This window comes from Sinocyclocheilus grahami, unplaced genomic scaffold (assembly GCF_001515645.1).
Source record: "Sinocyclocheilus grahami isolate Dianchi unplaced genomic scaffold, SAMN03320097.WGS_v1.1 scaffold496.1, whole genome shotgun sequence".
NCBI lineage: Eukaryota > Metazoa > Chordata > Actinopteri > Cypriniformes > Cyprinidae > Sinocyclocheilus > Sinocyclocheilus grahami.
In genome coordinates, this window is record NW_015505675.1 from 27,966 (window position 1) to 42,239 (window position 14,274).

At 37.9% G+C, this 14,274-nt stretch overlaps 1 protein-coding gene across 4 annotated transcripts in view; it reads right to left on the reverse strand.

Moving 5' to 3' along the window:
• The window catches only part of LOC107554261 (clathrin heavy chain 1), a 30,522-nt gene that overhangs the window by 10,617 nt on the left and 5,631 nt on the right, over nucleotides 1-14,274 (reverse strand). For 2 of the 4 annotated variants that reach the window (XM_016236719.1, XM_016236717.1), the window contains exons 2-23: nucleotides 13,658-13,870; nucleotides 13,183-13,185; nucleotides 10,787-11,055; nucleotides 10,497-10,658; nucleotides 10,285-10,398; nucleotides 9,732-9,905; nucleotides 5,605-5,802; nucleotides 5,315-5,515; nucleotides 4,640-4,792; nucleotides 4,400-4,522; nucleotides 4,138-4,275; nucleotides 3,875-4,039; nucleotides 3,515-3,695; nucleotides 3,041-3,204; nucleotides 2,820-2,945; nucleotides 2,572-2,714; nucleotides 1,660-1,894; nucleotides 1,456-1,578; nucleotides 918-1,063; nucleotides 628-811; nucleotides 325-517; nucleotides 52-209 (exon numbers count right to left, since the gene is read on the reverse strand). In XM_016236719.1, the coding sequence (XP_016092205.1) occupies nucleotides 52-209; nucleotides 325-517; nucleotides 628-811; nucleotides 918-1,063; nucleotides 1,456-1,578; nucleotides 1,660-1,894; nucleotides 2,572-2,714; nucleotides 2,820-2,945; nucleotides 3,041-3,204; nucleotides 3,515-3,695; nucleotides 3,875-4,039; nucleotides 4,138-4,275; nucleotides 4,400-4,522; nucleotides 4,640-4,792; nucleotides 5,315-5,515; nucleotides 5,605-5,802; nucleotides 9,732-9,905; nucleotides 10,285-10,398; nucleotides 10,497-10,658; nucleotides 10,787-11,055; nucleotides 13,183-13,185; nucleotides 13,658-13,870 (3,566 nt within the window). The remainder of the gene's footprint in view (nucleotides 1-51; nucleotides 210-324; nucleotides 518-627; nucleotides 812-917; nucleotides 1,064-1,455; nucleotides 1,579-1,659; nucleotides 1,895-2,571; nucleotides 2,715-2,819; nucleotides 2,946-3,040; nucleotides 3,205-3,514; nucleotides 3,696-3,874; nucleotides 4,040-4,137; nucleotides 4,276-4,399; nucleotides 4,523-4,639; nucleotides 4,793-5,314; nucleotides 5,516-5,604; nucleotides 5,803-9,731; nucleotides 9,906-10,284; nucleotides 10,399-10,496; nucleotides 10,659-10,786; nucleotides 11,056-13,182; nucleotides 13,186-13,657; nucleotides 13,871-14,274) is intronic. The other 2 variants (XM_016236720.1, XM_016236718.1) reach the window with 1 other exon arrangement.

The window sequence follows — 14,274 nt, forward strand, 5'->3', positions numbered from 1 at the left end:
AATTTCTAACCAAGCAGTAGAATACGCTTAGCCAAAGTAGGAGACTCGTACTTGTTGAATGTGTGCGTTGTTTGGCCCATTGATAAACTCCTCCAGTTCAGCCAGACGGTTAGTCTTGGCCAGGGCAAAGATCAGCTCGGTCTCTACATACGATTCACGGGCCTTTTTACGAGCCATCTGCAGAAACTTGACCAGATCCTCCCAGTTTCCTGAGGAGAAAACAACATTAAATCTCATTACTAGAACATTTTCCATGTTTATGAACACCTCAACTTGGACGTTTTGTATTTAGTCAAGAATCAGGCACTTTTTATTGGTTCTTACCACTTTGGGCTGCAGCTTGTCCCACTTCCATATAGGCTGAAGGGTCGTCAGCTTTGATGTAAGAGTCAATGGCCTCTTTCACCAGCTCCTTCTGCAGCTGTGCTTTAGCCAGCTGACTCCACACAGCCGGCTCATTACAGCGCTCAGCAAACTCATAGGCCCGGTCCAGATTCCCAATGTGTTCGATAAGAACCTACAGTCAAGACGGGCAACAAGTTATTTGAGACTGCAGAAACAGTAAAGAGAAAGTGTGTTCACATAGAATATATTCCAGCCCAGAGATATTTGAGATGTAAGATGTACCTGCACTGCTGATGTGTTCACATCGAACTTCCTGAAGATTGCAAAAGCCTCCTCGAAGAGCTCATTGCTAATGGCAATGTTAGCGATGTCTGGGGCGTCATAGTTGTCGAGGCGGTTGATGTACTCCATGACACGAGTGCGGTCAGCTTTGATGGCTGTCAGAATCAGGAGGTTCTGCAGGTTCCTGGGACACAAATAATGGAAAAGCAAATGTTTAACACTCTAAAATCATTTATGGAAATCATTTTATGTTCTGTCATCGCTCAAATGTTTCTAACAGATGAAATTACCTGTGTTCACTGAAAACGGAGTTGTCCAGGACGATCTTCTCCAGGAGTTCAATGAGTTCATTGGGTAGGTCAGCGGTCATGAAAGCTTTGACAGTAACAGAAACTTCCTCAGGGTCCTGGGTCTCAGACAGAGCAGTTTGAACAACCTGTGGTGGGCGGGAACATAAAATGTATTTAATCTGTTTATGTTTAAAGCACTTTTTGAGATTATAATTTATAAATGTATTTGAGGTCAACATGAATTCAAAATTTGCCCCATTTTCTTTCCTAAAGCATTGACATGGCATTCCTAGTCTTTTTGCAAACAGGTTGAAACAATGTTCCTTTTCTGGTGACATCACCAATTCCTCATTTTTTTAATCCCTCCCCTTCAACCATCTGATTATATTCTGGTATGTAACACCAATTTTTTCACATTACAAATCATTTTCAATAGATTTTTTGAAGTTGTGCAGTTCTACCCCGAAATGTGAAATTAAGGAACTAAAATAGGTTGCAAATAAAGCTTCCTGTTGACAAGTTATTTTCTAATTCGCACCTGGTCGATTAGGGGTCTCCTGTAGGGGTTGCTTTCCAGAAGCACACTAGCCCACAGCTCAGTGTCCTTACGACGTACAAGGTATCGGGACAGACTCTTGAAGAGCGAGTTCTCGTTGCAAACCTATGAATGTGAAAGAAAAAAAAAACATTAAAATATTCTACTGCAACAAACGGCTAAAACAAAAGCCCCATTGTTCCTTACATGGATGAGCTCTTGGTCACACTGTCCTCTCTCATAAGCCACACAGGCCAGATGGGGGTCCCTCTTCTCGCAGTACTTGCCCACCACGCGACTGTCATAATAAGGGTTCTCTCGGAGGAAGCGCTCAGGGTTGTTGTTGCTGTCGATGTAGATCTTAGCCAGGGCATTATGGGTAGCAGGTTCCTCACAGCCCTCGTGGATACGGGCCTCCAACCACGGCAGAAGCAGCTTCAATCTGCCATAGAGATCAAAATAGTCAGTTAGAGACTAAAATCAGACAAATATCAGCCAAATCAGACCAACGACAACAATATAAAACACTAATACTGGCCAATTTGAATTATCTGCACATAAGTGTGATAATTCAGCAGATTAACAGAAGTGTTATTTATAAATTTATTACATTTAACTATTTTCTATTTTAGTGTTTTAAAATGTAATTTATTTCTATGATGGCAAAGCTGAATTTTCAGCATCTTTACTCCAGTGTCACACGATCCTTCAGAAATCATTCTAATATGCAGATTGGGTTCTTATTTCATTTATTTCTTAAATATTTCGTATCAGTGCAAATTGAATCAGCAAGTGCGCATCCTTACTGAACGATAGTATTCATTTCTTAAAAGAACAAAAACAAAAAAAGTACTAACCACAAACTTTTTAACAGTAGTATATACTGTATATTATTTGTGTACATTCCAAAATGACTTGTAAATAGATTACTACAATGGAATATTTTCTATACTTACATAAACATTGTGTGAAATATTTTACTTATTTGTTACAATAAAAACTGCATCATAAGTTTTTCTGCATTGTATTGGCCACCCTGCTCAATATATCGACCACTAGATATGATCAGCAATATGTCTGTTGAAAAAAAAATCCCTCTTAAAAGCAGTTAGTACACACCTGTTTCTTTTCTCCACCTCGGCCACAAGCTCATCAGTGGAGAACTGGCCTCTGACCACCAGAATGAGATTCTTAATGACGTCCTCAGAGCAGTCCACATCCAGCAGCCCTCCAATCACCACGGGTAAACGGCTGGGGTTAACCTGACAAAACCAGTTAAATGCTCAAATCAGCCACCGCTACAGAAACACCACACAGAGAGCCGAGAAGATCACTTGAGGATCACAAGAGTTGTTGCAATCATGTACCTTCTGAACATAGATCTCAATGTACTTCTGCAGGTTGTTGCGGTACAAGTACAGCACCAGGTCGTGGACAAAGTCAAAGCGGTCACACACAATGATGAGGGGCAGCTGGTCGGTCAGTTTTGCTTCCTGTTAAAGACAAGGTAAATTGTTCTTAATAACAAAATTAACTTTTCCATTAAGATGCTTGTTTGAAGCCTAAACAGAAGTTCAAGGAGTCATACCTTGAGGAAGTTCTTCACACGCTCGGGATCATAACAGTTGCTCTCTCTGCAGATTCTCTCCACTTCCTTGATTTGACCAGTTTTACAGGCAGCCTGGATGTATTTGAAGTGAACCTCTGGATCCTGGCTGAAGTTCACAATGGAGCCCAGAAAGTAGAAGAGACCTGCAAGGGCACACAATCACATTATGCTCATGAGATCTGATTCATTTCCATGACTCAGTTCAAATGGTAATCAAGTAATCAATTGAAAACGCTTGTTTAAACTTGTTCAGGGAAGTGTCCATGCAGCACTTTATTGTAAAAACATAGTAATATACTGTTATTAAAATTATATGGACATGTCAGATCAGGTACACAATGAATATGGTTAAAAAAATAATAAATAGAGAGATAATACTTTAAGCTATATTGTCCTGCCCTGATTTTAGAACAATCAGTTAATGGTGCATTCAAATTGTTTCAGCATTGTTACCCTCAAAGCTCTTGAAGGACTCAAAGAGCTCTGTGAGCGACTGGGTGGAGAGCTGCTCGTGATACTTAGAGGCCACCTGGACGCAGATCTGAAGGTTCTGCCTGATGTTAGCAGATAGCATGGCTCTCAGACACTCCAGAGAGTCCTCCACCGACAGAGAGCCGAAGAAGTTCACCAGCCACTGCAACCAGAGCACAATATATTACCACATCAATCAGTGCAGAAGTATCATGTTCTCACAAAATACTGATAGCCATGACACAACTATCAACATTTCAGAGTCTTATTCCTTTCAGATAAATGCAAATGAATGACACAGTACCATTGAGTGCAAAAGTTCAAGCAGACTGTGGGCCGTACCTCTGGGTTTAGCAGGTGGGTGTGGACCACGGCCCGTTTGATGTCATACAGGTCAGTGTAGTGCTCCAGAGCTCTCTGTAGAAGACCTGCCTTCTCACACAGCTGAGCCACATGGGCCCGGTCATAGTGAGTGAACATCTGGTTCCCCAGGATGGCATCTGCCACCTGAATAGGACAAAATCATTACAAAAAATAACCTGTTATCACACAACATTTTGCAAAAAAGGGACATAAGCGAGGTGAGTGATGTTTGTAGGGAGCACCTGTGGGGCATGCATTAAGTTCATCTCCAACAGACGAGTCTGCAAAGGACTCTCAGTGGGGCGGTTGTTCTTCAGGGCGTCCAACAGGAAAGAAGTGCACTGCTGGATCAGGTTATACTCCATAAACACATCCACAATCTGTAGAATAAACAAAATATTTTTTGCAAAGTCATTGGTTATTAAAAGTTCACCTACTTAATCATCAGAAATGGTTACATCCAGTCCAAGTTTTTATAAAATAAAATAAACAATGCTCTTAGACCTGAGTGATGTCAGCCAGAGGTTCCTCATCTTGAACGAGCATTTGGGAGAACTGCAGGCCTTGCTCTGGACTGATCCGCATGACGTTCCTCAACAGGAAGATCCAGTCTGGAGTGTAGCCAACCTGCACACAGATGGTCACGCATTAGAGGATGGAGCTCAAATTTTAAATCGCTCACACAAATAGGGCAGTTTATAGAGCAATGTAAAATTTAGTGCCAGGAAAAACATTTAAACTCACCTTTTTTGCATACAGTACAATTTTTTGGAACTGCCCAGTCTCTGCGAAACACTGGATCACTTTGTTGGGAACGTTGGCCCTTAGATAAACGCTAAGCGCAAGAGTTGGATCCACAGACTTCACCAGATCACCCAACTCTTCAGAGCACTCCAGCTGCAGGAACCGAAAACAGCAGGATTTCATTCCATATCATAATATTAAGCAACAATAACAATAAATTCATAGAGATATCAGGGGTTTCACACTTTTTTACAAATTAACAAAATACGGGGGAGTAAATGAGGACATCATTTTCATTTTTGGGTGAATTATCTCTTAAAAAATGGTAATAAAAAGAATGATTTACTCACTTTTACTCTAAAACAGAAAGAAATCTCTAATAAAATATTTTACAGCAAAGAACATTATAGCAATTTCAATGACTTATCCATATATTTCTTATTATATATGGATAAGTCATATATATAAGTTATTATTATTATTATTATTATTATCATTAATAATAATTATTATGAACAGATTGAGTTTCCATGCCTGAAACACAAAGCACAATATTATAATTCTCTGATATTTCCAAGTTTTCCATGTATGAAACCTGGGGTCTATTTTATAGTTTTTTTTATATGACTTTGTTTCATCCATTATGGCTATATATTTACTCAGAAGAGGATCTACCTTGTCTTCTTTCAGCCATTTCTCCAGGAGCTGTTTGCGGCCTTGCTGCAGGACGGGCCTGCAAAGCTCCAATGACTCAAACTTGTTCAGCTGGCCCTGGTCCAGCAGAATCCCAAAGTACTGCAGCAGGGGTGAAGTCTGACCGGGCTGGGCAGGAACACTCTGGAACCGACGGATGGTGTCTGGGGTGCGCAGGATGCCCTGCAAGAACCCAACAGCCAATCAGAAACCCCAACATTTGCCTGACAAAGACTAACAGGCGTCAGGTTGTGTGATGTAGACTGCTGTACCTTTGGTGCATTGGCAGCCACTTTGGCAGCTTCAGAGTAGTTTCCACCAGCAAACAGATTGTTGAATTTGCGAGCAAAGAGCTCCTCGGCACCTGCCAAGTTGTTGCGGACGGCCATCCTGAGGGCCAGATCAGGGTTCTGCAGCACGTTAGTGATGTAAGGGATGATGTTTTCTTCCTCAACGCACACAGACAGCACCTGATAAAAAAAAAATGACAAAGACCGTGTCAGACACAGAATGCAGACACTGAGCATGTTTACATGCACACCATAAAGCTGATAACTCACAAATATCAGCTTATTAAAATAACCAGTTTTCCCCGTTTACATGCACATCAGTAACCTGACAACGCAAGTAAGCTGTTTACATGGGTTCATTAATAAATCAGGTTATTTCCCTGTAGTGACATCAAAATATAATCATTTGCTTATCTGACTCAAAGTATTCCAAACATTTGTCAGTTGTGATGTTAAATTAAGCTTGCAACATGTCAACTTGCAACATGTCGGGAAACTTACAGCTCATATATTATCCTCTCATGCAGTTTATAAACGCAGCATTGTGACTGAACCACTTCTACTTCTGCTGCATGAGATAACACATTTTTATAATTTTCTGAGTCATGAAAAAGTCTGCTTTTGTGATATATTTCCTTCTTTCTTTACTGCAAGACGTTTGCTCTGTCTAGACGCTCTTAAATCTGCGCTAACGATGCGTTCCTGACACGTATCACACATGCGCACTTCAATAAGCCGACAGCGTTTACATGCCATGCGAAATCGGAGTAAGAGGCAAAAAAAAAAAACTACCTGTTGCAACCGGTTTATGCTTACGCCGTTTATGACAGTACTCCGATAAAAGAAAACGGGTTACCGCATTTACATGACCAAGTGCGTTTTCGGCTTATTGAGCATAATCGGCTTAAGAACGTGCATGTAAACGCACTCATTGACAGTATAATTCACACTACGAATTAAACAATTATAATTTGGGGAGGGTAATTATTTTTTAAATAAATAACTTTTCTATTTTAAAGGGGTGGTTGAATGCAATTTCACTTTTTTAACGTTAGTTAGTGTGTAATGTTGCTGTTTGAGCATAAACAATATCAGCAAAGTTGCGGCGCTAAAAGTTCAATGCAAAAGATATCGTCTTTGAAAATTCTGGCAGTTTACTGCCTACAAAAACAGCTGGTAGGGACTACAACAAGTTATTTCCTGGGTTCGTGACGTAACAACCCCAGATAAACCCTGCCCTCGGGAAAAGGCAGCAAAGGGGGCGAGGCCATGCTGTGCTGCTTTAGAGAAAACTAGAGGTGCACGTAAAAATCTGTTCATATATGAATCGCAATTCTGTCTTCTAACGATTCTAATGGATTCACAAGTTTCAAAATCAATGTTCTAAAGCAGTGGTTCTTAATACTGTTCCTCGCGTCCTCCTGCTCTGCACACGCTCTGCATCTCTCTCTCTCTCTCTCTCTCTCACTCTCATTTAGCTCAGCTCCAGCAATGAACTGTTACAATTATCCACTTATTTTCACATGCTTCTCAATCGGGCTCAAACTAATAAGCGATATTAACGATGCCTTTGTTTACAATACAACCGGAGCTTAGACGAGCACAAGAGGCGGTTTAGCCAATCACAACACACTGGGCTAGCTAACCAATCAGAGCCCATCGCCTATTTCTGAGGGGCGGGGCTTCATAAAAGCAGGAAATTGATCAGCGTGTTTCTCAGAGAAGGGACACAGTGGTGTGGAATAAAGGTAAATTGTGTGAAAAATAATGTGTTTTTTAAAAAAAAACGAAGCATTAACACGTTAGACTGCACCCCATAAACACAATCAAGCCTAGAAAAAAAAAACACTGAACCACCTCTTTAATACATTTTAACATGTCATTTAATCCTGTGAAGGCAAAGCTGAATTTTCAGCAGCATTGCTCCAGTCTTCTGTGTCACATGATCCTTCAGAAATCACTCTAATATGCTGATTTGCTGCTCAAGAACATTTCTTATTATGAATGTTGAAAAATTATGCATGATACTTCTTTCATGAATTAAAAGTTAAAAAGCATGTTTTTGAAATATATATATATATATATACATACATAGCTCTCTGATAAAGTGAATCATTACTTGATAAATTCTTAAATTGTTTTAATATATTAATTGAGTTTCCTTTAAAAATATTTGAATGCAGACTGTGTTTAACAACATTTTAACTGTAAGTGTTTTCTAAACTCATTAATTTTACACTTATTTATACCAACTACTGAAATTGTGTTCCAGCATCAATCCCATGCCATACGGCCTCAAGCCACCTATGAGCACCATTTCTGTAATATGGATCTTTTCAGTATCAGTAATGCTTGTTGTGAAGTTTGTTTGGCTTTCTCAGATAAACAAATCTCTGTGCGCCAAGACCAGCCCATAATCTCCATTGCATTACCAAATTAGTGCTAATGCTGGATAATCTCTATTCATAAGCACCTAATAATGCACTGATTGGCTCCAAATGATGCTGATCTGGGCCCATAAACTCTTAAAGCGACCCTCAGGGCAATGCATACATGAATGGGCTGATATCTCATTATGCACTTATTAAAGTTTGCAGCACAGCCTGTGAGAGAGCTGGTCATCAGTCAGTGACTGAAGCCGAGTGAACACAGTGCAGACTGCAGTAAGAGGATTACAGTGGCCGTCTCTACCTCCTACTGAGTGGCACATACTGTTCTCACTGTACGTGTCGAGGGCTCAACAAACGCTGTTATTTACAAGGATTCCTTCATCCCCAGTTACAGCATCCTAATGCATTACGGACTGCAGGCACTGAGATTGGAATAGGGTAATATAGGTATATGTAATATAGTTTAAAATAAAAATCAAATAGGGAAAAATATTTTTGATCAAAATATTCATAATATTAACATTTTTGTTAACACAACATGAAATCTCCAACATGAAACACTTCCATATCCACAGTCATTTTTTTTAATAAATAAATTTACCATCATTTCAAACAAACAGCCACTTCCAAGTGAACTCAAAATGTTTAATGCAAGTAATAAATTTAATGCAAATAAATAACTTGCATGTTTTTTACATGCATTTTTAATTAAATGAACAAAACTTACATTACCATTTTCATTTATATTCAACAATATAATAAACAGTAATAGAGCATCGCCTACATTTACCTATAATTTTACATTACCAACATTATTTAATTTAAAAAATATTATATAGTAATATGAAATGACCTGTGGTGAGCAATTTTGAACAATTCAGCTATGAATCGATTCAAAGGAAATGATTCAATCTTATCAACTAACGCATACTGCAGTTTGAAGTAGAAATGTTATTAAAACATTGCTTAACTTACGAATCACGAGAAAAGGTTTTGAAAACTGTGTTAAAATTACTGTGATGTTCACAGTTTTTCTTCATTTTATATTGCCAGCTAACACAGAGACGCGTTTAGCTGTATACGCATACATTTTGTATCGTATAGGCGTTTCACCCACATGGATCCGGCATTTTGCAAGAGTGAAACCGATATTGTTTTAAACCGTGTCCCAGAGTGGATAAATCTGAAAACGCTGCCCTTGCGTTTTCATGTGTACAACGAATCCGTATATATTATATATATATATTCTGAAACTATGTCATCAGCCCACATCTCGCCCCTAGTCAGACAAAGTTACGTCACGTAACAGCAACAAAAGCATGAACAAACACTGAACGATTGTCTTTTTTATTAACTAACATTAACACAGATTAATAAATGTATTGTTGCAGGTTTCTTTAATTAGAAGGGGAAAACAAAAGGGAGAGTAACAATTAGCAGGGATCACATTTCTGCGCTCTCTCTGCATGTTTAATGACACTTGGATCTGAGCTCCAAAATAATTCATCAACTGATGGCATCCCGTTACAGTAGATTACAGAACACAAACTAGTGTGTTTGCACAGACTAACTACACAGAACCAAACCCCTGGTGTCTGTCTGGAACTAGCTCAGCTGCTCCATTCAAATGTGCTGACCAATCAAGCCTAAATGTTCAAGCTAAAACAAAACCAATGCACCACTTTCTTCTTATTGTCTGCAAGATAAAGCGGTCAGTACCTGTCCCTTCCGGTTCACGCCAATAATGCCAGATGTGGCTTCATGAGAAGCAGTGACAAAAATGGTCTCTCCACTGATCCTGTTCATGTAGATGCAGGTGCCCATCTCAAGGTCATACAGGTGGATGTAGCCGTATTTGGTGATGAGAAAGACAACATCATGCTTGGAGCTTATCTAGAAGAAGACAAGAAAGCAGAGACTTAAGCGAGTCTCCTACTTTTTGAAGATGCATTAAGTAAATAAATAAGACACAAATTAGCTAATATTATAAATGTTATAAATTAATATTTGTTTTATAAAAATATATTCTGCTCTATAATTTTTTTGTTTTTTATTTGAAAACATTTTTTTTATATATTTGTGTGTGTGTATGTATGTATGTATATATATATATATATATATCCCCCCCCCCCCCCCTACTTTTTTTTTTTTTTATTTATTTTTTTAAAGAGCTGTTGTTCTGTTCTGATGGCCATGGAAATTTTGTGGTTAAACCTAACGCCCCAACAGACAAATTTTAATAATATTCATTAAATATTCAAACTATGAATACCTGCATGGCAACCGGAAAATCGTTTTGGGCCTCTGGAGGGAAAAACACGTCGACTGCTTTCTTTGGAAACGGTTGATTACCTGACGGAGGTGTTCCAACCTCAATAATGTGCAACTAGTGTGGAAAAAAAAATACTGAGGCGACATTAAATTTACACTTGTTTGGATGCAAAGACATAATTACGGACGTTCATTTCAAAAGAATAAGCAGACCTTTCCTCCAGCTTGTCCTCGAACAGCAAAGCAGAAAAGTGTGGATTCCTCAGCATTTCCCTCCATTTTAAACTGAGCAAATCCAGCAGCATGGCCTTCGATCGGCTGTGACACCTTTCTGTCCACTGAGTAAAGTTGCATTGCGCCCACAACACGGTTTTGCTTACAGGAAAAGGTTTAAAAATGGCATTTCAGCAGAAAAACACCACCAACTGTGACATGCAGGTTAATGAGAAAAGATAAGGCAATTTTTGTGCATTAAACATTGCAAATCAAATCGTTATTTGTACCTGTGCAGAAATTCCAATCAGAAGCAGCCATTTCTGTTTGGCGTCAGTGCGGTAATTAATAATTTGACAGCCTGCTAAACTAGAATGTCGGTCAAAGACTTTGATGGGCTGTGAGTCTCCTTCCATACTCCAGTGATAGACTGCATTGTCTGTCACAAGTGCTACGGTATTGAGAGAGATCCACTTCCAAAATGTAACGTCCTCGGTCATGGTGTGGGCCTTCATCTTGCTCTTCATTTCAATGTTGAAAATCTGAAGGGTTTTTGCAGCTGAAATTCAGGAACAGGGGTCATTTGAAAAAAGACTGCGACAATTTTTGTTGGCTAGTTCATAAATGGTGTGATTTAAATTAGTTAACATACAGACATCAAGCGTAATGCTAACAACATGTGTATGTTAAATCGTAAGTGTAAAGTAACAGATATGGACAACATGACAAAGCAGTTACAATGTAAAAGAAACAGCTACAGGACAAACACTGCAAACATTTACAAACATCAAGCTGAGTTTTGATCTGCAATTAGGACAATTTTTGTTCTAAATCTAGTAAGCTTATCAATTATTCATTAGTAAAGAACTCATGTGCCTATACTCTGCAGATTGTTTCATGTAAAAAAAAAAAATTCAAAGCCATAATGTTATTCTTGTCTGCAATCACATGAATCACCTTACCTCAGGTATGCGAGAATAAATTTTTTCTCGCCTAAAATGTGGACTGCAATTGGCTAAATCTGCAGATATGTATTGTATTTTTTATCAAAATACAGTGTCCCCAAAATGCATTAGGACACTTAAAGCCACACTTAATGAATGTCACTGCAATAAAAATAAAATAGCAGCATTTATTTCAAAGGAAGTTAGCAGAAGCACACTTTTTAATCAAAGCAAATCATTTAAATAAAATTGAGAAAGTATTTGGACTTCAAACAGCCATAAAAAAATCAAATTAATTCTGAGAAAGGTTGAAGTATGATTTGTTTGCAGATGCTTTTGTCTGCACTTGATTTGATATTTTGCAATGGCAGTTAGACCTTTAAAGTGTCCAAATATTTTAGGGGTCACTGTATATTTGATTTAATTTCTGTGAACCACTATTTGTAATTTATTTAACAAAAGAACAAAAAAAACATCTGGCCTTGTACATTACAATGTCATGAGGGGGAAAACACCATAAATTCTGAATATTACTAAGAAATGCATTTATTATATAAACTCTCAAGGCTTAAATTTCAGTATGAATACACTATCATTCAAAAGTTTGGGGTTTATTTGGTCAAAAAAAATAAAAAAGTAAAAACAGTAAAACTGTGAAATATTGCCACAATTTAAAAGAGCTGTTTTCTATTTGAAGATTGAAGATTCAAGAATCAAAAACTTTATTGTCTATCAACCAGTGATAGAAATGTGTCTTAGGTAAAAGGCTCACATATACACAATACAAAATCACACACAACAAACAAAACACAATTGGTCTAAAAAAGACACCATTAAAGATAAATAAATAAACAGAGACTAAAATACAATATACTAATACAACTATTGTGCCTTATTTAAAATAGAAATTGCAGTAGGAATAAAACAAATAATGTAAGTAAATATATTTTAAAATGTAATTTTTTCCTGTGATACAAAGCTGAATTTTTAGCATCATTACTCCAGTCTTCAGTGTCACATGATCCTTAAAAAAAAAATCATTCTAATATGCTGATTTGCTGCTCAAGAAACATTTATCAATGTTAAAAATGTTGCTTAATTTTTTTTTGAGGATTTCGTCAGATTAAAGTTCAAAGGAACAGCATTTATTTAAAATAGAAAACTTTTGTAAAACTGAAAATGTTTTTACTGTCATTTTTTGCTCAATTTAATGTATCCTTGCTAAATTAAAGTATTGATATCTTTCTTTAAAAAAATCTTACTAACCCCAAACTTCTGAATACTCAAGATTTCAAAAATCATTATAATCATATACAAAACAGAACTGCAACTGTAAGACAATCTTACAACATTCAGTATTTATCTCAGTATTTTCAAGGTCATAATCCACTCTTCACTCTTACAGCTGACTCGCGGAGTGAAGTATATCTAGAAAGTTGCCTTGCAAATCTATCAGTTTACAGACATATTCATCCTTTGCATTGCATTTACAGTAATCTGCCAAGTGCCAAAACAAAAATAAATACATAAAGCGCTGAATATTGCTTCAACAAACAACAACAAAATGTATTTAATTTTACACTAAACAAGGAAAAACAGGCTGTTGCCGTGTTACATGCATGTTACACAATCCCAACCCCCTCCTTACATGGCTAAACTATCATTCAACAAAGGCATTCAGATTGACCCCACATTTCACAATTCAAAATCCCACAACTCAGGATAGATGAAATTCAACTCACCGTCTGCAAACATAAGAAAGCAGTAAGAAACAAAAAAATAAAAAGAGAACAAAAACAAGCAAGAACAGACAAAGCATTTATGATGGCAAGACATTTCCATTGAGCATTTTAAAAGCTATTCTTAACCAAAACATTACAGCAAGAAGCTTTAATACGTAACGAGACAGTTGAGAATATGAACATAAACTTGTTGGAATTATGGAGGTTATTTTAAAATAATTATGTCATTTGACATTACAAAAGTCATAAACTATGTTACAGTAAACTGTCTCGATGAGAAATATAGTCAGCCAAAGATACTGTAGTCATGTTATACATTGAGGGGGTGGGAGGGGGTTGCAGGAACACACAACCTCATGGAAATTTCTATATTCATGCCAAAATTATCATTACATTTCAAAAATCCATGCCTTAATGTGTCCCCCCCCCACCACCACCACACACTTTTCAAATGGCTTCAGTGCCCGTGTCTTACCTTTAAGAGCAATGACTTTGCTGGCTGGGTTCATGATGGCACTGTCTGCAGAGATGGGCCTGCGGATGGGCGTATTTGGATCGCTCATGTCGATGATCACCACCTGGGCCTGTTCGCCCACCTTCTCCCGGATGCAGATGAACTTATCCGACTCCATCGTGAGGGTGCTAAACCCAATGTTTGCTGGGTTTATGCCGAGGTTTTGGAGCTGTAAGTGGTGGATAGGCATTATTTGTTAGATATAGTACTAGTATTTTTTAGCATTCACGTGATTTTGGCATCAAAATGCTGTCTAGCTAGACTTTATTTTTTTAATACACTGCCTAGAGGTCATAAATGTGTCTGCTGCGAGTCTATTTCAATGATCATGTGACGTTTTGATATAAAAATAGGGATCTATGGGCACAATCTCACAAGCCCCATCATCCTCCCCCACTGTGATGCACCTGCGGAATGACAATACACTGTAATGACTCAAGTCAGGCCAGTTCGTTACATTAAAGGGTTAGTTTACCTAAAAATGAAAATTAGCTTGTTTTACTCACCCCCGAGGCATCCTAGGTGTATATGACTATTCTTTCAAACGAATCCAGTCAGAGTTATATTAAAAATTGTCC